This window comes from Sporothrix schenckii (genome assembly GCF_000961545.1).
Source record: "Sporothrix schenckii 1099-18 chromosome Unknown Cont44, whole genome shotgun sequence".
Lineage (NCBI taxonomy): Eukaryota > Fungi > Ascomycota > Sordariomycetes > Ophiostomatales > Ophiostomataceae > Sporothrix > Sporothrix schenckii.
Genome location: NW_015971145.1, coordinates 4,305,142 through 4,327,204, shown reverse-complemented (window position 1 = coordinate 4,327,204; position 22,063 = coordinate 4,305,142). Strand labels below are relative to the sequence as shown.

Here is a 22,063-nt window from a genome sequence, read left to right as displayed (position 1 = left end):
TTTGTCTCTCACCGTTTTTGTCTAAAAAAAAGGGTTGCAAAAGCCCAAAAAAAGAGAAAGAAAGAAAGATGAAAAAGGCGTCGCTCAGTCTTATTTACCAATATTACAGGTCCTTTGCCTGGCGCGACATTTGCTTCTGTGTATGGCTGAGCCTTTTGCCAGATCCGATGTGTCGTCGCTCCTGCCCTCCTGACGCCTCTCCACTGTGTCACAATTTTTTGATCCCTTGATCCCTCCTTTTTGGCGTTCCGGGGAGCTCCTTCCACGACTGCTAGCGCCTTTGACGCATAGTGTGTTGTCTTGCTGTTTGTGGCCCATGAACGGGAGACTAAGCCTAGATTAGGACGCTAGTTCAGGTGCTGCTCTTGCTTCACGGGGCAGTGATCCTCGCTACGGTCGCTTTTTCCCTTTTATTTTTGATTTTCTGCTTTTATTTTTGGTTATTTATTTCCTCCATTAATTTTAGGGACCCCCGTAGGTCCTTGACCGTTTCCAACAGGGGCGTATGTTTGTTAATGTGGCATCCATGACAGACCGGCCAGGGCGCTGGCCAGGCCAGGGTCGCCCAGGAGAACCAAAGGACGGTACTTATCCGTCGCCGGGCGGCTCCCGCGAAAGTCAGGTACCCTTCCGTGCTCCCACTCTCCTTTCCTTTCGTGATGGAAGGAGCTGCCCACAAGTCGCGTTCTCTCCCACGAGTTTACGCCCACACCCCCTTCTTTCCTTGGGCCCGTCAATGCCTTCCCCCAATCTCTCGCCGTGTCTCCCCATCAGACGCTCCTTCTCCTTTGGTTCTCTCTTCTGCCTCTCCTCACAGTCTTATACACACGCTCTCTCCCTTTTCTCGTGAGCACTGTGAATCCGCCTCTCTGCAATAATCCCCAATGTAATAGCTTTCATCGCACTGTCGCTCTTGATTTGCGCGTTTCTCTCTCTCCGCCCTTCGCGTCCTTTTCTGGCCCTTCCTCTGTAACCCGTTCGTTTGTTTCGATATTCATTTTATTAGGTTCTCCTTCGTTCTTTCCCTCTTTCCTCCTTCCGAGTAGCTGCTCTCTTTCTAAAGTCCCTCGTTCTTTCCCACTCCACTCCCTACTCCTCAGGTTCCTTCCATATGGAGCACAGAGCATAATTACTGAATACCAGTCAGGCATGCTACACTGAGTCCCTTGCTCTTACCCTGCTAGTACTTGTGGCTACCACACACCCCCCTCCCATACTCATCTCCCTCTCACATCTAGCTTCATTTCCTTTCCTCCTTTCTTTTCCCTTTCCTCCTTCGTCTACATCTTTCGTTCCCCCCTCGTTGTTTTCTTTTCTGCAACAAGCTTCAGCATCGACCTCCTTCGATGACAGCTGGTGCTGCCAACGACCGCTCTTCTTCGCGACCGTAGCACATCGCACCTGCTCCAATCGATCCGTCACAGCCAGTCAATCGCTTCAGCTTCGCCCTTTATTCTCTCGCTGTCAACGACCGACGGACGACGACGAATCCAAAACCCCGGAAACAACAAGACAGTCGTGTTGTCACTGTCCATCTCACACGCAAACCGATCCTCTCGCAAATCGCTCTCGTTACCCCTCAAAAATCAGTCTGAATGTGCCGGAAACCACAAGCTTGCTCTTTTTCTGAAAGAGCCTTCGACTTTGGGATCTAAGTACGTTCGTCGTCGACCTTTCAAGGGTGCCGCACGTCACACAGGTGTTTCCTGTGCTCCTGCGATTAACTCTCCTTTGCCGTTGTCTGCTGTACTCCAGAGAATCCGAGCGTCACAATTATGCCTGACGATGCGAGCTGTCTCTTGCTACATTTGACTACCTCGACGTATATGATCTTTGATTTTTTTTAATTCCAATGCTCTTTCTTCTAACACTGGCTTTCTCTAGATCCTCCCAAGCAGCCAGCACTCTTCTGAGTTTCCTGGGTTGACGCTGCTGCCACAGCCGCCGCCGACCTTTCCGTTCCTTACCTGTTTCTCTATCGGCTTTGCCTCTTCGGTTCTTTTGGACAACCTATGTGATTTAGTGTGTTGGGTTGTGCTGTCTCTCGCCCGACGATAACTCTGTCATTCGTTCACGTTTCGCGTTCTGTTTACGATTCCTCAGCGTCGCTATAACCGCCATTCTTTACCTCCACAATGGCAGTCACACACGATCTCACACACCGGGGCTCCTCGAGTCATCAGCATGCCGCAAATACGATGGCCCTCGAGGAGCGTTTTGAGGTTCTCAAAGAGATTGGCGACGGTAGTTTCGGTAGCGTCGTCCTTGCCCGCGTCCGCAGTGCTGGCTCCAATGTTGCCCGTCGTGGCACCGTCATTGCCATCAAGACGATGAAAAAGACCTTTCAATCCTTCACGCCATGCCTGGAGCTCCGTGAAGTCGTCTTTCTGCGCACACTGCCGCCGCACCAACACCTCGTGCCTGCTCTCGACATCTTCCTCGACCCCTTCAGCAAGAAGCTGCACATCTGCATGGAGTACATGGAGGGCAACCTCTACCAGCTCATGAAGGCAAGGGACCACAAGTGCCTCGACAACGCCAGCGTCAAGAGCATTCTCTTTCAGATCATGCAGGGTCTCGAGCACATCCACGCCCACAACTTCTTCCACCGCGACATCAAGCCCGAGAACATACTCGTCTCGTCCTCCGGCCACCAAGAGACCTCGAACTCCTTCCGCCGTTACTCATCCCTCGTCACACCACCCTCGACGCCTCCCTCGTACACGGTCAAGATTGCCGACTTTGGCCTTGCCCGTGAAACCCACTCCAAGCTGCCGTACACCACTTACGTCTCGACACGGTGGTACCGTGCACCTGAGGTCCTGCTTCGCGCCGGCGAGTACTCGGCGCCTGTCGACATCTGGGCAGTCGGTGCTATGGCTGTCGAGGTGGCCACCCTTAAGCCGCTCTTCCCGGGTGTCAACGAGGTCGACCAGCTCTGGCGCGTCTGTGAGATCATGGGTAGCCCCGGCAACTGGTACAACAAGGCCGGCCAACGTGTTGGCGGCGGTGAGTGGCGGGAGGGCTCGCGCCTTGCGGGCAAGCTGGGCTTCTCCTTCCCCAAGATGGCACCTCATGCCATCGATACGATTTTGCAGGCACCGCAGTGGCCAGCATCACTGAGCCACTTCGTCACCTGGTGTCTGATGTGGGACCCCAAGACGCGGCCCACGTCAACACAGGCCCTGGCCCACGAGTACTTTGTAGATGCTGTTGACCCTCTGCGCCCCAAGTCATCTGCTTCACGCATCCTGGGCCGCAAGCAGTCGGATCTCGGCCGCGCGTCCAAGGACTCCGGCTCGTCGACCCCTACTTCTGTCAAGCAACCATGGTACCGCAAGTCACTCATTGGCCGCTCCGAGCCAGCTCCCGAGGCGACCGTCGTGTCTAAGGATCCCGCTGGTATTTTGGCTCCCCTTTCCACGATGGTGACATCGCCCACCGCGGCATCCGTCGCCATGCCACAAGCAGGACCTCCGCCTGCCCAGGCACCAACACCAGCGGTGGTTCCTTCTCACGCGCAGTTGCCCACGCGGGCACCAGTTCCGTCACAGGCCACTGCCACGCCTGCTGTTGTACAGGCTGCCCCACAGGTACCAGCTGGCCCGCGCCCAGCGCCAGAGCATCACCAGTCTGCCGAGGCCATCTTGCCCAAGGTGCGGCCGGCCGCCAGCAAGCGGACGACCTGGACAAACGGCCCGTCTAACGTGGCACCGATGCCCATTCTCCCCACGATCCGTCCAATTTCACCAATGTCCGATGCTGTGACGGCACAGGCCAACAACCGGACGCCCATGTACAACGATGCGTACGCGAATGCCGCCGGCCGGTCAGACGAAAAGACACCCAAGAAGATTGGCCGCCAGCTGTCCGTTGCCTCCAGCACTAACCACTATGCCGACCTCCACCGCCAGCAGGCCGAGCAGGCTCTCAATGGGAACACGGGCCTTGTTTCGCCGCCCAGCGCCCATAAGGAGAGCTTCTTCTCCCACCTCCGTAAGCGGGCACGTCGCTTCTCTGGCCGCCACCAGACGCCCATCTCACCAGCATACGATGAGATGGAGGCACAAGCGGGTTGCGGTCCTTGGGCCAGCAACCGCTCGTCCATGGTGATTGACCAACAGACGCAGGCTTCGTACATGCCCATGGCTGTTCCAGTGCAGAGCACCTCGGCGCTCCCCACCAGCAACACGTACGATTCACTCGAAAAGCAGGGCCACGCTGGCGATGCCAACAGCGGCTACCTGCCAACCATCCCGGCACATGGCTCAACGAGCAATCTTACATCTTCGGTAACCATGGGTGCTACGGTGGGCGTGCCTCCGGCAGGTATGACCAACCTCAAGCGCCACCACTCGCTGCCTCACCACCAACCGCGCTCCGTTGACAACTTGCTTGTTGCGGCACGTAGTGGCGGTGGCCCTATCTCCAGCAGAACACGGCGTGCACAGGCTACGCAGGGCGTGTACCAGTACGACGCACCTGATGAGGAGGACGAGTTGCTCGACGAAGTTCTCAACTCGACCCACCGTGCCATGAAGCGTCTTGAAAAGGATGGCAAGCCGGCCCTGCGGCAATCGGTTAGCAACATTGCCATTTCGAACCCCTACCCGACGCCGTCACCTTCCGCCAGCGGCCACAACGTTCTGTTTGGTGACAGCAATGAAGCTGTCACACCTAAGCCGTTGGACCTCGGCAAGAAGGCTGCTGGCGACTATAAGTGGCCCACACCTCCTTACGACGAGAACGACTGGGCCGCCTCTGCATCTGCCAGCATCTGGGCTGCGAGTAACCGATTCTAAAGGACGATACCAACAAGATCTCAAACCCCATCTTCTTTGCTCATTCTATGCCACTTTACTACCACTTAATTTCCTTTGTCTATATTTATATTAAGTCTTCGCTCATTTGTTCAGCTCCCCTTTTTGTTTTGTCGTCGTGGCGGGTTTCAGCACTTTCACAAAAAGTCGTTTTGCTTTACTTTCATTCTCATTTCTTGTCTTTCATTGATTGTCATCTATCCAGTCATATGGCGGTGTTACTGCGGGCTATCTCTTCTGACTTTCTTTCACTTTCATTTTTTACCTGTTTTAAGTTTCTTTCCTGGGATAGACGAGATGACTTGAGGAAACCACCTCGTCCAATTTCGATCTCTACCGGCGCCTTGTGCTATTTCTTACCCTCGTTCCACATACGTATATAGACTGCCGGGTCGACATTGTCGAGCTGCCGCGTTTTTGCTTCTTTTTCTCCTTTTCTCGCAAACCGCACATACATACCCCCACCCTTTGGAATCGAACACCGGGCCTGGCAAATGGGTTCTGCAGTGTCTGTGACCCGATTTCATATAGTTTCAAACAGCATGGCGATCTTTTATTTACAATCTTTTAGTACGTTTATTGTTTTGGCTTTTTGGCTTTATACCTACACATATCCGCAAAGCAACCTACCAGCGCTAGAAAATTGGACGCTTTACATAATACCCCCTGGTTCTTCACACTTCTTCTCGTTTTCGTCCACTTACAGTGCTTTCAATCTCTCCTTTGTTTAATCGCTTTTTACTATATGTTGTACATTTCCCAAGTTGCATACATTGGATGGCTCGACCATTTTCTTTCGCCTGCTCACTCCTATGCTCTCCTACCTTGACCGCCGGACCGATATAACCGTTATATCTAGCGGGAAGGTTATTCCCAGCCTACACTGCTTTTATTGTTGACTATCAGACCTTCTACAAGTTTGTATCTCGCAACTCCCTTTCTTGACCGTCGCGTCTTCTCCTGCGTTATACTTTTCGCACATCCCCTCCAGCAGCCCCCTTTATACCATCGTTTTCATACTTCTTATATATTTATTATATTGCGCGGTACCCGGAGAGCATAAGAGTGATACTCGAGGAGGCTGGATCGGTGTCAAAAGGTTCCTTTCTCATTTGGCACTGTTCCTTCCGTGGGACGCACCTACTTATATACTTCCACTGCAAAATGCATGTTCGGGAACAAAGGCCTGGGCGCTATGTTTTGATTAGTTGAAAAATGAACATTTTTGTACCACAAGAGCTATGCGAAGTCCATACTTGAAACGGTGCCTTTGTCATAAGGCTGTGTTGTCAGTCCAAACGCAAAAGCCCAAAATGCTTAGCCTGCCGAGTCTCAGCCTTCTCGTTTGTCTTGCCATACAATTGCGACTGCGCCACCCATTTCTGGATCCCTGTCTTTTTAGACCCCAAGACGGTCAAACACGATGTCAGCTTAATGGATTGTCTGCCACCTTGTTTATGAAGTATGGAAAAACAGAAAGGTCGAACTTCTTGACCTAGTGGATGGAAACAAAATCTTATCGACGCGGAGCCTACATTTGCGAGGCCAATGTATTTCGTAGTTTCAAGACCGTCGAGGTCAACGCGCGGTTGGAAGAAGCTAAGTGAAGAAGGAAAGGATTGGCACAGGCGGACGGGAAGCTCCTAACTCCCTGCCTTTCAGACCCCAGGCAGCAACAAAACAAAAATGAAGCTATCGCGTAAGGTTCGGAAACAGTACTGTTTCCCTAATTCGTTGGTTGTTCGCTTTCCCCTCTTTTTTTGGCGGAGCGGGCCCCAATCCGCACTATTTTTAACGGGTGCCTGGCACCAAAAAGTGGCACGCGATAAAAGGTAATAGGACGGACAGTTTGCAAGGCCGCGATCAGCCTTCTATTCTCGTGCAATTCGCAGAACCGTCTGAGAAGAGAAATGAAAAATGACTGGGGACAATTATGCACGCGCTTTTCTCGATAGTCTTGGTAATACCATACCGACTCACGTTCGCATTGCTTCTTTCTCTTATTCTGTGATTCTCGTCGTTCTTGTATTTTTTATTTTCTTTCTTTTCTTTAGTTTTATTTATCCTCTTTCTTTGGGTTTTCACCTCAATCGCGCTTTCCCCGCCAATTCTCCTCTTCCCCACTAGTCAGCCTGGTCAATCTGCCCAGTTCTTTTCTAATCTTTACAGCCTAGCTTTACACATGCCACGGAACGCACAACCGTAGGCACTGACCTCCCCGTCCCTTCCTGGTCGATGATCCTTTACCTTTCTTTCCTTTCAACGTCTCATGAATGACTTCACGACACAATTCGACTTACCAGCGCTGGTGATCTCATTTTTGCGTCCCATACCGGAAACGCGACCGTCAACAAACCTTCCTCACCATACATCGTCGTCGGTTGTCAATACAGCGCAAGACGGCTTAGTTTAGTGGTGGAATAGCGGAGGGGCAGACCCATACCGTCAACCTCACCGAGCTCACCTCCTCGTCTCCCTCTCATTGCCGCTGGCACGGTCACACTCACTCCCGTGCGCTTTACCCAGTTTTGTGTGTCGCTTCTTTGGCGGCGGCTCATCCGCACATTGTGCTCCGTTTCAACCCCGGAAGGGACTTGAGCGACGCCGGAGCTGCCCCGCCCCCCCTCCAAGCCGATTCTCTTCGTCCCTGCCCCTCCGACCATGAGCAACAACGGCGGGCCATTACGACCACCGCCACCGCCGGCGCAGCGGTCGCGAGATACACGGAGCAACTACTTTGCGACGTACACCTCGGCGCCCGTCTCTACCCCCACACCACCCCCGCCGCCCCCACCAATACACAATAACGCCGCGTCGTCGGCCGCAGCAGTCGCCGGCACAACAGCAGCAGCTGCCTATACAGTGCCAACGCCGCCTCCGCCCCCACCTCCAAGAGTCCACGCTTCCACGTCCTCCTCGTCTTCGCTGCTGTTGACACCAACGTCATTGACTGCAGCGTCGTTAGCAGCGAACCAGGCTGGCGCGCGAGGCACCGTCTACTCGCCGACGTCGCCGACGTCGCAGGGCCCGGCACCTTCATTAATACCCGGTGGCGCCAACTCGGCCTCGTCGTCGACAACCTCCCTCTTTCGCTCCAACTCCAACTCAAACACTGCCAATGCCGCAGCAGGAGCAGCAGCCGCAGGCGCACCCGTTGGCGCCGCTGTCTCCAAGCCGGCCAGCTCGGGCACCCCAAACCCGCCCTCGGCAGCGGAAGCCATCCATGGCCCGGTCCGTGAACCCGTTCGCGAGTTCACACCACCGACGGACCGTCTCATTGTGGGAGTCGATTTTGGCACGACGTTCTCGGGAGTCGCCGCCGTGTACACACCCATGCCCGACGACATCGAGATTATCAAAACGTGGCCCGGCGGAAACGGCATCACCTCCGACAAGGTGCCGACCGAGATGACCTATGACCTGCCAATTGATGCGCCACCGGGCACAGAGCCCACGGTGCGATGGGGATTTCAGTTTAAGCCCGAGGAGTCGCGGCTGCGCTGCATCAAGCTGTTTCTCGACCGCACACAAAAGCTGCCGTTCTATGTCAGCCCGCTCGAGACCGCCGCCCAGTTGAGCCGCTACAAGAAGACGGTGGTCGACGCTGTTGCCGACTATCTCACCCAGGTCTACAGGCACACCATGGACACGCTCTCGCGGCGCTACGGCGCATCCTTTATGGCCTCGACGCGTGTAGACTTTGTTCTGACCTGCCCTGCTGTGTGGTCCGATGCTGCAAAGAACACGACGCTGTTGGCCGCCGAGCGCGCGGGCATGGGCGACCGCTCGTCCATCCAGATGATCAGTGAGCCCGAGGCCGCCGCTGTGTACACGCTCAAGGCCATCCAGCCCAACCACCTCAATGTCGGTGACAACTTTATTGTATGCGATGGCGGTGGAGGCACTGTCGACCTGATTGCGTACAAAATTATTTCGTTGAAGCCGTTGCGTGTGGAGGAATCGGCCGTGGGCACGGGCGGACTGTGTGGCAGCGCGTTCCTCAACTACCGCTTCGAGGAGCATGTGTGTCGTAGACTTGGCCAGAGCCGCTTCGACGAAATGAAGACGAAGAAAAGCAAGACCTGGCAGATGGGACTGCGATACTTTGAGGAGTTTGTGAAGCGCAACTTTAACGAGGACGAGCATCAGGAAGTCAACATTCCGTAAGTGGCCTTTTTTGTTGTTGTGATTGTTTGCCCCCGTGGCCTTTGCTTTGGGCGGCCTGTGCTGACGTGCGACACCAGGTTCCCCGGTTTGCCCGATGATGAGGAGGCTGGTCTTGACTCCGGTTTCTTGGTCATGTCAGCCGAGCAGGTGCTGGAGATTTTCGAACCGATCGTCAAAGAGGTCTGCGATCTTGTCCAGGGCCAAGTCGACAAGCTGCGTGCAAAGGGCGGCATTGTATCCGGCATCATTCTTGTCGGTGGCTTTGGCCAGAGCGACTATCTGTACAGGCGATTGAAGCACCACTTCCGCGGCAACCTGATGGATGGGCTCGCCAGCCATGGCACTGGCTCGTCACAACTGCCACCACCGCCCTATAGCGAGCGTCCCACGCATGCGGCAGCTGCGTCGCTGGACATTGCCAACTTGAGTCTTGGCGACGGCGTTGCAAACGGATCCGTTCTGGTTCCGCCCATCGAGGTCATGCAGCCCGTGTATGCCTGGACAGCCGTTGTCCGTGGTGCCGTCTTGCGGGGACTGGAAGGCAGCATGGTGCTGTCCCGGCGGGCGCGCTTCCACTATGGCACATCGTATGCCACCGTCTACGACGAGGCGAAGCATTCGGTCAGCGAGCGCTACTGGTCGCCGCTCTGGGAGCGGTGGATGGTGTCCGACCGCATGCAGTGGCACATTGCAAAGGGCGACTCCATCTCGCCCCTGTCACCCATTGCTTTCCACTACACTCGTAATTTCCGCCCGGGTCAGTCGCTGATTGTGACGGACGACCTGATTGCCTGTGCTGCCGACGAACCGCCAGATTCGTACACCCGAGGCGGCGGCAGCGGGTTTGGCGGTGGTGCGCTTGCAAAGAGTGGTGCTCACAACGGTAGTAGTGAGAATCTAGGAGGCGGCGGCGGCGGCGGCGGCGGCGGTGACGGCGATGATGCGGACGGTAATGGAAGCAAACTGATACATGTCTGTACATTGACGACGGACCTTAGCGCCGTCCCGCGAAGCCTCTTTACGCGCCTGACGACGACTCGCGGCGTTGAGTTTGACAACCTCGACTTTACCTTGGAAATGGTCGTGGACAGTGCCGGGCTAGGGTTCGAGCTCAAGGTCGACGGAGTCCGCTATGGCCGTGTTGAGGCAGACTTCCACTGATTGGAGGACTGGAAACGAGAGAAAAGAGAGGTGAGGACGAGAAGCGGAGAGAGGGGATGCTATTTTTGGTTTTGTTCGGTTTGTTTCTGTCCAGGCTGTCTCTTGTTTAGTTTGCATATTAGCGTAGCAATGTGAATGGCGAGGAGGGCAGAAAGTGCACTTTTGTCCTGAGTAGCAAGGAGAAAGATGATGTGGGAAGGTTTGGTATGCGCACTTTATTTTTCATTTCGAAGATACACACAGGTACAAGACGATACAAATAAGGCACTTTGCACTTTTTAGCTTTGTACGTATTCGTCTGGATTGCCCCTTCCTGGCGATAATCTCACCTTGAAAGAAACAGGAGGAACAAACTTTTGCTTGGTTCCCTCCTTCCCGAGTAGTATTTATGTGCTGTATCGACATGGTGTCCTGTTATCCGAGTAAAACAGCAGGTGCGCCCCGACAAGGCACCTTCCCCGATTTGTGCGATGCGCAAGACAACCGACGTGGCAGGCCACAATGTGACAATACCTTAGGAATTGTTGAAAGGCCTCGACCGTCTCGATGTAGACAAAGTTGAAAAATGACGAATGTGCATGTTTTTTTGTGGTTCTCCATGCAGACAATTGTTGCATCTCGGCCTTGTCATTAATGCCCAAAAATGAAACTGGTCTGTCTCCTCAGTAAAATTCGGCAAGAGCTGGGCCAGAACAAAAGAGAAGGAGCGCCTTACGCCCCAACAGGTAATTGCGGGTCGCAAGGCAAGGAAGAAGTGTTGTGACGTCGCATGGAAAGTGTGTTACAAAATCAAAACGTCGTTATATTTAACTGCGCTGCTATCCATGTTCGAATGAGGGGAAGACATCCAAGTTTACATTCTTCATTCTCCTCCAAAACACATGCTAGATTGCTAAATAAAAAAGGAAATAAAAGGAAATAAAAGGTATCTCGCTCTATGCTGGGGTTTGGGGAAAGAGGTAAGTGAAAAAAAAGTCATGGCGTCGTTAGGTGTGGGAAGGAACAAGACAAGGGAAAGAGGAAGGCTAAGAAATGAGAAGACATTGCACGAAAGCGCGAAGCAAAATCGAGAAAGGAAAGAGCAGCGAGCGAAAATAAACAGAGGCATATCGAAGGAAAGAACAATCAGAAACGTCGGCACAAGGAAAGAACCGTACACAATACGAATTGAACTAACGTAGAAAAGGGGTGAAAAGGGGTGAAATGGGGGAAACCAAAACAAACAGGCCGCCCACCGCTGTTTCCAAAAGAGGAAATCGACTTCATACACCGCCAGATCGCCGCCTTGACCTGGTAGGTGCGACCGTCGCAGCATTGTGAGCTGGAAGCAACAGAGGCAGGTATGACCGCCTCTTCTTCCCATTCTCCGAACCTTCCATTGTCCTCTCTCTCTTCTTCAGTTCTCACCTCTCATCTTTTAAGCACACGTCGCGTCACTTCTTCTTCCTGTGGCCATCCTTCTTCTTACCGTCTTTCTTGTCGGGTTTCCTGCCGCCCTTTTTGCTATCGCCTTCTCGACTTCTGAGGTAGTCGTCGCCATCATGGAAGTATCCGTCGTCGCCAACAAACCCACCGGTATCAGGTATGTCTTCGCGGCCATTTCCTGAGACCATGCTGTCGATATAATGGCCATCGCCTGTATAGCTGCCATCGCCAGCATACCTGGCATCGTCATGTAGATAGCTGGTTGATTGCTCCTGTTCATATTGCTTCTGCATCGCATATGCTTCTTTGCTGATGACTTTGTTTCGGTAAAGGTATTGCAAAAAAGGCAAATCGGAACGGGCACGCATCTCGTCCCCAAAATCGCCTTCGCGATAGTGGTTACTGATGTGGAGCATGCGGCGTTCGAAATTCGTCTCCCTCTTCCGCCCTTTCTCCTCGGCATTGAACAGCTTCCCACAGAACCAGCACGAACACTGGTTGGGTATCTTCCCTTTTAGATGGGATAGATGGTGGCTCGCCCATTCTTTGTCATATGCCAACGGAGCGCTGTAGTCACAGTCCGTGAAGGCAAATTCACATGGAAGAACATTGGAAGCAGCATCCTCAACAGGCTGCGCGGTTTCGACAGTGTCGACCACGTTGTCGAATGTGCTGGATGTGCTGGACGTGCTGGACATGCTCCACCGTCTGCTGCCAAGGCTCCGGGAGTCGTCTGCTATAGGGCTCGGCGAACGGTGGCCGATTTCATGATAGGGCCCCAATCCAGCATGACCGCCGTTGGCTGGCTGGATAACGTTTGTCTCCAGGACAGTTACGCCACTAAGAGGTGGACTCTCACTGATGGAATTGGCATACGGCCGGACGTATCCGTCGTCTGAGATCGACAGATTATCTCCCATACTTCCCGGTGACACGGGTTCGTCGACGTAGAAGTCTCCGTTTTCCGTGAACGTGTCGTCGGGCACTGACCAGCCAATTGAGTTGTTTGGCGTTGACATCTCTTTATTCGCACAAAAGCAAAGAAGGTTAACGACCAGCACTTAGAACCAGAAGGGGTTGGTTCGGGGAGAGAAAGTACCTGCGGTATCAGGTGTGTCGGAAGCGTCCATCGTGGCGGCAACGCTGTTGTGATCGGCAAAGACCGAGTCTTGGTCTTCGGTCCAAGTATCGTCCAATATGATTTCCTCCTCTTCCTCGTCCTTTTGGCCACTATCGATCGGTTGATCGTCGGTCGTGTCCCCTGTTGGTGCCATCGCAGAAAGATGAGTGTCTTCGTACAAGTGTAAGTCTCAATAGGAGGCTCTAAGGAGGTGAATGGAACAGAACCAAAAACCGAAATGGACTCCGAAGGGCACGATATTTTACTTGATATGTGAAAGCAAATTCAGACAAGGTGAGGATGGCGGGATATGGATGCCTGGGCATACAGTGAGGTTCGAGATTGAACCGAAACTGACCAGGACAGAGCCGGAAATATATACACAGGACCGACTTGACTACAGCCGCTACGATGGAAGGACCCAGGTATCCCACAAGGAAGTCGAAGGATCAACTTACTCTCCAGCGATTCGAAACCAACGGCCGCTTAGGGCCCGACGAAGGTGTCCAGTTTACACTTACCATTGTTATTCCAAGAAATAAAGTGGAGGTGGCATGTATTAACTTACACGCTGGCTAGCCTCCTCTTGGAAACATCCAGTCTTATGCTGAATTCATACTCCATTTCAACAAGAAGACAACGCGATCATCACACCCTTCTCCTCACCGCCTACAACTTGCATACTGGCTACGTTTGAGGGTGCGTATCTCGACGCCGCGATGGCTGGGCGGCTCTCGGTCTGATAGGACGACTTGCGATACGACAAGAACCTCTTTGCAGGCACGCAAAAGCTCGCCCACAGCCCAACACTCCGTCATCGCTTTACTCCAGCGGAGATGAATGCTACCCCCTTCAAGGATGAGCCTCGCTCTATTTTCTTTTTCCTTTTTCGAGGGGAGGGGGGATTTGCTTGGCTCCCTACAGCTCAAGGACTCCTTTTCGTGTGGCGGAACGAACATCAGAGGGTTGGGCCGCCGTGCTAAGATGCAAAGGACGATACGTTTAGCTCTTCCTGTCTTTGCATGCTATGGCGTACACGAATTTCTTGCAACTATTTTCTTGGTGCCACACGGCTTCTACGATAGAATGGAATGACGAAAACGAGGACGAGGAGTGCGAAGCCGACAGGCCGATAACAGAAGATCGTCTTTCCCTTCCTACAATGTTTGCGGCTCAAGAGCACCTTGTCTCGAATCACAACGGAACACGTTCGAGCCAAAACAAGCGAGACCAGACACACCGTCAACGAGCCATGGACCGCGTCCATGTGACAAGAAAAGCTGACAAGAAAAGATACCCAATTCACGGCATTCTTTTCCTCCAAGTGATACAGGTTGGATATAGGTAGCCTCGCACTCGGCTCCAGCCCCCTAGTAGGCACCGACATTCTCCCTTCACTTGCTATGTCGATCCATGGGCTCACGTCATAACTCGCAGATGCGGCACTGCTGCAATTTATTGGCAATGGGCGGCGCGGACCGTCAAGAGCACAACTCAAAGATGACGGGCATCTAGCATAAGACGACAATAAGAACAATAACGACCCAAGTCCACTTCGGTAGCACCATCCGGCCTCTCAAAAGACCCACTCCATGCAAAATTAATCATTTGTCACGTTGCTATCCGCATTAAACATGGCGGCATCTCGCTCGAAGGAGACAAGTACCAGGGCGGTCCGCTGAAGACGAAAAAAGAGGGGGATACAATAGCTGGCCACCGCATCCCAAATGACGTGCGGCTCTGCACAGCAATAGTTCGAGTTGGTTTCTCGTAAAGCCCGAGGCCTGTCTTCTCCCAACTCTGTTTTATTTGGCTCGGATTCGATCATTGGTTCTCTAGCACCATGTTCAGTGGAGGGTCACCCTCGCTCTCCGCGTGCAGCAAGCCATGCAGGATTCATACACCCCCATAGGTCGATATCAAACAACGAAGATTGTTGAGTGGATTTCCGGCATCAACCAGCGAAACGAAGAACGGAAATGGTGCCAGTCAGCCTTTTGCCCCGCCCCCAACCTCACCCACAGTCATTGAGATGACGAATCGTTTTTGGGAGAGACTAACTATGCGGAGAAATGGCGGAGAGAAGATAAAGGGGGCTCTGATCCCTTTGCGGCCGCAAGTCATCTGGTTCTTTGTGCCTCTCATTTCCCCCTTCTGGGGGTGCTCCTCTGGCTTCAGCGTTCCAGTGTTATGCCGGCTGCCGAGGAACAACAACTGGCTCGCGGCGGCGCAGCACACAACCTGGCCGCAGGCAGTTTTGAAAATGAGAGGTGGGGGCCGGTTTTGGTGCTCTAGCTCTCTTGCCGACCGCATGTTGGGGCCTTCGACGCAAATGCGTTGTGTGTGTCACGCCAGCACAGTTGGGCCATGGAGGGCGGCATCGGGCTGAAGCGGTCAAGAGAACAAAATAATAAACTCGTGGAGAGGGGAATATGGTTTTACGCACAACAACAAAGAGTGGCATCTCTAAAACCAAGAAATCTGGGGATACGAAATCGGGGAACAAACCAGAGGAAGCAGAGGCGTCCCCAGCGTGTTCAGTCCCTCACAGCGGCTCCCTGCCATTTGCAAAGATCTCTCATGGTTACGTGGGAGCTGGGCCTGGTTCTTTTGCACTGCTGTATTGGCTTTGCTCTGCACTTGTTTACATACGTTGTTGATCTCCGTCGTCTGCCCACACATGTTTGCCTGGTTGGACATTTGCCTGCATGGCTCTGCGGCTGGACTGACTGCACGCACGATTGCTTCGCTGCACGATGGCTTGCACCTGCCTCGTTGGGCTCCGTGCTTCTATTCTGCAGCACACAGTACCCTTGCCTTGCATATCACGTTGGTGTACTGCAGGTGGCTGCCCGTCTCGTCACCTCGTTTGATAATACCTGGAAACGTCACACACGCAATCTCTCGTTGTGACAGCCCGTCGTCGTCGTCCTCCTCGCCCCCAATGTCCTCCATGGTAGCTGCATCAAAAAGGACCTGCTGGTGCGGCACGATGGACGGCATAATTACGCGGAAGACAGCCTTTTGGGTCACGAGAAGGCGTGCCAGCTCCAGTGCACTGGTGACAAGCTGCCGTAGGGCATGATCGCGCGCATCGGTGCGCTGCACGTCAGTTATGGCATCCAACACGTCGTTGACACGCGTTACGACTTGGTCGATCACGCGCGTTGTCTCCGCCTGCAATTGCTGGGCACTGTCTTTGCTGACAATGTCCAAGGTCAACGCCCGCCACTGGTTGATCGGCTCGGCGGTTCCGGCTGTAGATTTGAAAAGCCTAGTTAGAAAAAGAATAACGGCAAGAAGACGAGTACCAATACCGCGTGGAAATAAAATCGGGGAGAAGGGTGTGGGGGGAGACAAAGAAAGCATTGGCCAGAAAATATTTGCCGGCAGTGGCATCACTCACCAAAGGGTTTTAAAAAGGATTCTACCTCTTCGAGCTGTGCGGCCTGCTGCGGTGGAAGACCGACGAAGTAGGCATCGAAAATCAAATCAACAAGCACCCGTGACACGGCAGACTGCAGCAAGTGCAGCTTGGCAGAATGCCGTAGATCGTCATACATGGGCACGAGCTGTGCGAGGCTCTCACGCGCATTCTTACTGGCTTTGTCGGTATCTGTATGGGGGGTAGAGGAAGGGAGACACGGGTATTTGGTTAGCATCCGTTGTTGGGGGGCTTCAGAGATATACGATTGGTAGACACCGTAAGGGACGAATAAGGAGGGGGGAAGGAAAAGACGCGATAAATACGACGGTCGATTGTGTAGGGCCTCATGTCGAAGAAACACAATAAATGAGCAGGCGGAAGGGGGAAAACCAAAAAAAAGAGGCTCTGCTGTATGTAGCACAGAACAGTGCATTTGGTGCAAAGGGACATTTGTGACTGGTTGGTGACGGCACGGACAAGAAAGATTGGTGGACGGGATGAGTGGGCTAATAGAATAGGGGTAAAGGAAGGGATCGGGTAGGACAATGCACGGAAGTCAACCACATCCACAATCTACATACCCAACTTGGCACGCCGAAAGTGCATAATTACCCAATTCTGCACGCCGTTGGCCAGACGTGCCATACCGTCACCAAAGACCTCGTCGCTAGCCACCTGGCCGCCGGCACGTGTAGACGTGCTGACCCATTCTTTGAGACCGCGGACTTGCTCGCGCAACGACCTTGCCTCCTCGTCTCGTGCAACCGCGGAACGCTGCATTTCCTCCCAGCCGGCCCGTAGCTCGGCGCGCTCGGCTTCGCGTAGTTCCACTTCGGCCTGTAGCAGCTGGTTCTCGGTATCGGCCTGAGCAAGCTGCTGCTGCAGGCGGCTATTCTTTGCCTGCCAAAATGTGGCGGCTTCTGACTCGGCCTTGCTAAGCTTGTCGAGCTCGCGAGTGAACTCGGATTCCATAATGTGCAACTCGCGCTCCAGCTGGGCGATGCGCATGTCCTTTTCCTTGACAAGCTGCGCGGACGCAGCGGCCGCATTGAGCGAAGCTGCCGCGGCTGATGCAGACACAGACGACGACGATGAAGCCAAAGACGATATGCTGTGGTGGCCATGGTGGTGGTGGTGGTGCTGCCGCTGGTGGTAGTTGTGGTGATTGGCCGTGTAGACCCAGTGCGCATCCTTGGTGCTGTTGCTGCTGCTGGCGGACGATGCCATGCCAACGCCGCCGCCACTTCCTCCTCCTCCGGCTGCGCTTCCGCTCCCGCTACCGCCTCCGCTGCCGCTGTTTCCACTATTGCCACTGCCGCCGCCACCCGGACCAGACGCCGATCTAGTACCGCCGTCTCCACTGGAGGTTCCGCTCGGCGGGTCTGGCACGGTCGACGTACTTTGATTTCCAGCACCGAGAGCAACACGGGGCGGCGGTGCTATTAAAATCCCCGAAGAAGCAGCTGCGCTTCCGCCATTGTTGGGCGGGGAGGGCGGTCCGCTTCCACCGGCGCGTTGATTGCTATCATTGTTGTGGCTGCTACTTCCACCGGTGCCGCCACCGCTTCCCGCCCCCGACGTAGAAGCCGCCACGGCCGTCACCGCCGAGGTCGTCCGGAGAACATGTGACGAGGATGCTACCCCAGCCGCGGTCGGGCCGGCGCCACGTCGTTTGCTACTGCTCCGGTTGGCACTGGAGCTCGAGCCGACCGGCACGCTGGTCGAAGCGCTGGCAGCGCCGCCACCGCCGCCGCCGCCAGGATGCTGCGGTGTTGTTGAGGACGCCACGGTGACAGGTGGATTTGGTGTTCCAGAAAACGAGGATATTGACGATAGGGGATGGTAGCCTGCGGTACCGCCGCTGTTGTTGACGTCCGAGGTGGAGGAGACGACCGACGAAGACGAGGAAGACGAGATGGACGAGGAAGACGTAAGTGATGAGGCGGAAGTAGCGGCCGCCGGATGTGGGTTTAGCATGGTTTATTCTTTCCCAACCAGCCGCGCAGCAACGACATCCGGATCGGAGGTGCCGGTGGCACGGTCTTGTCCAGACGGAACCGGCTTGGATGAGAGCACGTGAGAACGGGAAAGGCGAGGCGGACCGTGAGTCTCTGTGATTCACGGCGTTTGCCTCATAGAGCCATCCTATTGTCATAAAGCGTTGGCATCGAAATGCATGATCGTCGCGTCCTTGGCTGTGTGCAGACGGGAGACGGCGGGGTTCACCCTTGCGAAATGGCGGAGGCGAGGCGGAGGGTGCACGTTGCCGCTACGATGCAGGTCAATTGTTGGCCGTCGAAGCGGGTTGATAAGGTTTAAACCCTTGAGATGTAAATGACGGGATTTTGCAATAATTTCGTCGGTTTGTCGGTGCTCGTCACCCACGTGCTCCTTCAGGACAGCAAAGGAAGGAGACGCTGTTGGCGACGTGCGGTTGAGTGTGCGACAAGAAGGAGCGAGGGAGGACGAAAGTGGGTCTTCGCATGCGAACATTAGGTGACACGGGCCATTCGTGGGGAACAAGGAAGGCGCAAACGGGGCGACTGGCCAGGCCACGGCGGGGCAAGGCAGCCACAGGGCGCAAGAGGAGACTTTAGTGCTGTAAGTCGAGCAAGAAAGAACACATATGGATAGAAACAGAAGGTGCCTAGGCTGACAAGGCTGAAAGAAATCACTGATATTAGTAGTGGTGTTTGGCAGTCAAAGATTATGAGCAGCTTATACGTGTATGTCGTACACACACGATCATCACTTTCAGGACATGCACAACCGGTTAGCGCTATTACTGGAGCTGTGTTGGCAGCCTGGCGCAAGGTAACTTGGGACCATCGAATGCAGCCGTCCTCCTTGTGCCTTGCTTCGATGTCTTCTCCCCCTCACCAATTTAACTGGTGCCTAAGGTGCAGTCAAGGGTGGCTGCTCTGTTATCCAGTTGAGGAATATGTGTCGTCTTGGATGCCATCGCGATCCTCAGATCAACCAGCGATCTCATAGCGTTTGCATCCATTGTTCATGTTCTGTTCGTAGACAATTTCTTGTATATTTATATGCGAACCTCGGCTTCAACGGGATACGCTGCATCGACAACGGCACCGTCGTCATCCACGGCGGTCGTCTGCGCGCCCATCCGGCAGAGTGCCACCTTATGGACCGGCACCTTCTCCATCCACACAAAGTCATCGTAGCGCTCAATCAGCTCGCGTGCATCAAACGTTAGCTTTTCTCCTCCTCGTCCACGTCCTCCTCCCCCTCCGCCGTTGCTTCGCGGCTGCTTGGCATACACTGTGTTCACAATTGTTGCGTGCAGCAACAATGGCCGCTCGTCGGGGACCATGAGGTCGGCAAAGACAGTCCGCACGCGCTCACAGAGTTCGAGAAGAGGACCGCCTGCTGCGGCAAGACTGCCCGTCTTCTCGTCTACCGGCGACGCATAGAGCACAGTAGCCCGCGCTGGCGGCTGCATGGCATGGAGGCCGCGAAGGGCCATGGAGATGGGCATGTCCTTGCCTCCGGCTGCGCCTTCGGCTGCCTCGTCCCGCCTTGCGAGCGACTGGAGCCGGGACACAGCCTCCTGCAGTCGGTCGCCGTCGCCCAGACTCAACACGCCCAGCGTCAAGTGCAAAGTACCGACCGCTCGTAGTGCCGTGGGCGGCAGCGGGCCCCGGCTCGTTCTCGCGTTCCGGTCGTTGGCACTACTGGGCCCGCCGTTGCCGCCGCTGGTCATGGCGACCGCAGTAGCTGCCACGTCAGCATGGAATGTGGCCAGACTGTCAGCGAGCTGTGGCCGGCCGACTGTGGTTGCCAGCGGGATGCATAGAAAATGCGTCAGTTGCGGCCGCGGAGGTGGTTTTGGTTTTGGCGGCGGCATGGCGAATGCGGAGGTTATGTAATTGCTTGGGAGTTGATTTGCTTGGTTTAGTTGTGGTTTAAGGCGGATGCGGACGTTCAAATACTGTAGTTGAAACGCATATTAGCTGGTGTGATGTCATGCGCTACAAAGTCAGGCACCATCCACTAAAATAGTAAATTGCGGAATTTCTAGAGCACACTAAATCTAGTCATGCACTGTATCTTACTGGGTGCCATGTTGTGGATTTATCTAAGTAAACAAAAATCTAAATGCTTTTGCCTTTTGTGCCTTTTGTGCATTTTGTGCCTCACGCCCTAATCTCAACTCAGTCGTCCTCCATCAGGGCGGCAAGCTCGGCCTCCTCGTCAGCCGTCATCAAACCCCCCTCCTCAGCATTTTTGTCGGCATCGTCATCGACAATCCCAGCTGCTGCAGCCGCACGGTCTTCCTTCTGCTGCTTCACGAGGGCATCAACGTCGGCTTTGACCAGCGGCCATGTCCGCACCGTGCCGTCAAGACTGACACTGCAGAGCCGCCGTCCGTCGCTCAGCACGACCAGGTCAGTCACTTCGTCAAAGTGGCCTGTGATCGCAGCGTAGCGCACAGTGGCCCGGTCGTCAGTAGCATCGGCTGCGCCAGTGCGGTCCCAATATTGCAGGTCTTCGTCGCGCCCGGCCGTTATCACCCACGCATCTGTCACGGCCACGGCGCGCACATGATCGCCGTGGTTGAACGTGCTGCTGCCGCTGCCGACGGTCTCACGATGCTGGAAGCCGTGCTGACGCGACAGGCACTTAGCCGTGCCGTCACCACTGGACGTCCACAGGTTGACATCCTCACCGTTGTCATCGTCGTCGTCGCCGCCGCCGCCACCGCTGTAGTTGTGGTCCTCAAACACGACCTTGTATACGGTCGTCTGGTGCGCCAGCAGCGTCTTCTTGGGCCGGTCTGTTGTGACGTCCTTGTTGTTGACGTCGTCCTGTGCATCCTCCGTCACCTGCTCCCAGCCGTCCAGACGAATCCGCCACCTGCGAATGTGCGGGTCGCTGCTCGCGCTGACCAACCAGATCTCGTCGCGCGTCGTTGCCACGGGGTCGATTGCCAGATCCTGCAGCGCCAGCATGCTCTGTCGGTTGCCCTTGGCTGTCGGCCCGCTGTCCTGCAGCGTGTGCAGCCGCTTGCCCGATACCACATCCCATACAATAATCTTCTTGTCCGCGCCACCGCTGATGAGCACATCCTGGTCGCCCAGGCGCCCACACACGACAGCTTTGACAAAGTCCGTGTGGCCACCGCCACCGGCACCGCCGGCCAGGCCGTACCGTATACCTGGCTGGTGCGTATCGCGATCAAAGGACCAGACTGTCTTGTCCCAAGACCCCGCAAAGAGTGTCTTGCCACCGGGGCCGCCGAGCGCGAGCGACGTAACTGGCGCCGCTGGGCCGCGATAGGCCGTGGCCTTGACGTCGTTGTCGCTCTCGTCGAGCACGTTCACGCGCCGGGCGGATCCAGCTGACTCTGCCACAAAAACGTGGGCTGCCGAGGTTGGGTCGGCGAGAACGGCCAGGACCTTGGACTTGAGCAATACGGGGCTGCCATACTTGTTTGCCGACTTGGCTGACCGGCGCTCCCTCTGCTCCTGGGCGGCGCTGTCGCCTGTTAGCGGATGTTCTCTTCTGGATGTTTATCTTGACAATGGATAGAAGGCAGTCTCAGTTGCCCCCTGAGACGGAGCAATTTTGATTTTCAAACTCACTCGGTCTCAAAGAACCGCTGTGGATCGGCAGTCTGCATTTTGCGCTGTTCTTGGGAAACTGAAAGGTGGACACAGTCTACTTGCTGTTCCTCTCCTCTTCTTTCCCTTCTTCCCAGAATCTAATGCCGGATCTCTGTATAAATAAAGAGTTCCGATGTGGTTGCCTAGGAACGTATTTGTCTGCCTGTTTGTGTCGATAGAGACAATAGGAGAACATGAGAAAGGAGGCGGCCAGGTGGCAGCCGGTCCGGCAAGCGGCGGTCGAAAAGCTCCTTTCCTAGTGCTCGATTTTTGGCGGGGCTCCTTCCATTTCGACAAAGCGCCAAAAGGGGAAGGC

The 22,063-nt window shown here is 54.8% G+C and overlaps 9 protein-coding genes across 9 annotated transcripts; 2 read left to right on the top strand and 7 right to left on the bottom strand.

The window, feature by feature from the left end:
- Positions 1-2,135: 2,135 nt before the first annotated feature.
- Positions 2,136-4,802, top strand: SPSK_08540 (meiosis induction protein kinase IME2/SME1; the record flags this gene model as incomplete). The annotated part of the gene is made up of 1 exon (XM_016735133.1): positions 2,136-4,802. The coding sequence occupies one exon, from the start codon at positions 2,136-2,138 to the stop codon at positions 4,800-4,802; it is 2,667 nt and encodes an 888-aa protein (XP_016588123.1).
- A 2,679-nt stretch (positions 4,803-7,481) lies between these two features.
- SPSK_08539 (uncharacterized protein) lies at positions 7,482-10,148 on the top strand (the record flags this gene model as incomplete). Its single annotated transcript, XM_016735132.1, has 2 exons — positions 7,482-8,983; positions 9,065-10,148. 2 exons carry the CDS (start codon positions 7,482-7,484, stop codon positions 10,146-10,148), a joined length of 2,586 nt encoding a protein of 861 aa, XP_016588122.1.
- A 1,433-nt stretch (positions 10,149-11,581) lies between these two features.
- Positions 11,582-12,592, bottom strand: SPSK_09548 (uncharacterized protein; the record flags this gene model as incomplete). Its single annotated transcript, XM_016736120.1, has 1 exon — positions 11,582-12,592. The coding sequence occupies one exon, from the start codon at positions 12,590-12,592 to the stop codon at positions 11,582-11,584; it is 1,011 nt and encodes a 336-aa protein (XP_016588121.1).
- A 42-nt stretch (positions 12,593-12,634) lies between these two features.
- SPSK_10218 (uncharacterized protein) lies at positions 12,635-12,847 on the bottom strand (the record flags this gene model as incomplete). Its single annotated transcript, XM_016736763.1, has 1 exon — positions 12,635-12,847. One exon carries the CDS (start codon positions 12,845-12,847, stop codon positions 12,635-12,637), a length of 213 nt encoding a protein of 70 aa, XP_016588120.1.
- Positions 12,848-14,682: 1,835 nt separating this feature from the next.
- On the bottom strand, positions 14,683-15,006 carry SPSK_10093 (uncharacterized protein; the record flags this gene model as incomplete). The annotated part of the gene is made up of 1 exon (XM_016736649.1): positions 14,683-15,006. One exon carries the CDS (start codon positions 15,004-15,006, stop codon positions 14,683-14,685), a length of 324 nt encoding a protein of 107 aa, XP_016588119.1.
- A 477-nt stretch (positions 15,007-15,483) lies between these two features.
- Positions 15,484-18,097, bottom strand: SPSK_08557 (uncharacterized protein; the record flags this gene model as incomplete). The annotated part of the gene is made up of 3 exons (XM_016735150.1): positions 15,484-15,950; positions 16,100-16,309; positions 16,702-18,097. 3 exons carry the CDS (start codon positions 18,095-18,097, stop codon positions 15,484-15,486), a joined length of 2,073 nt encoding a protein of 690 aa, XP_016588118.1.
- Positions 18,098-18,271: 174 nt separating this feature from the next.
- SPSK_10074 (uncharacterized protein) lies at positions 18,272-18,613 on the bottom strand (the record flags this gene model as incomplete). The annotated part of the gene is made up of 1 exon (XM_016736632.1): positions 18,272-18,613. One exon carries the CDS (start codon positions 18,611-18,613, stop codon positions 18,272-18,274), a length of 342 nt encoding a protein of 113 aa, XP_016588117.1.
- A 550-nt stretch (positions 18,614-19,163) lies between these two features.
- Positions 19,164-19,988, bottom strand: SPSK_09703 (uncharacterized protein; the record flags this gene model as incomplete). Its single annotated transcript, XM_016736274.1, has 1 exon — positions 19,164-19,988. The coding sequence occupies one exon, from the start codon at positions 19,986-19,988 to the stop codon at positions 19,164-19,166; it is 825 nt and encodes a 274-aa protein (XP_016588116.1).
- A 307-nt stretch (positions 19,989-20,295) lies between these two features.
- SPSK_09177 (WD repeat protein) lies at positions 20,296-21,764 on the bottom strand (the record flags this gene model as incomplete). Its single annotated transcript, XM_016735754.1, has 2 exons — positions 20,296-21,619; positions 21,727-21,764. 2 exons carry the CDS (start codon positions 21,762-21,764, stop codon positions 20,296-20,298), a joined length of 1,362 nt encoding a protein of 453 aa, XP_016588115.1.
- Between the last annotated feature and the right edge of the window lie 299 nt (positions 21,765-22,063).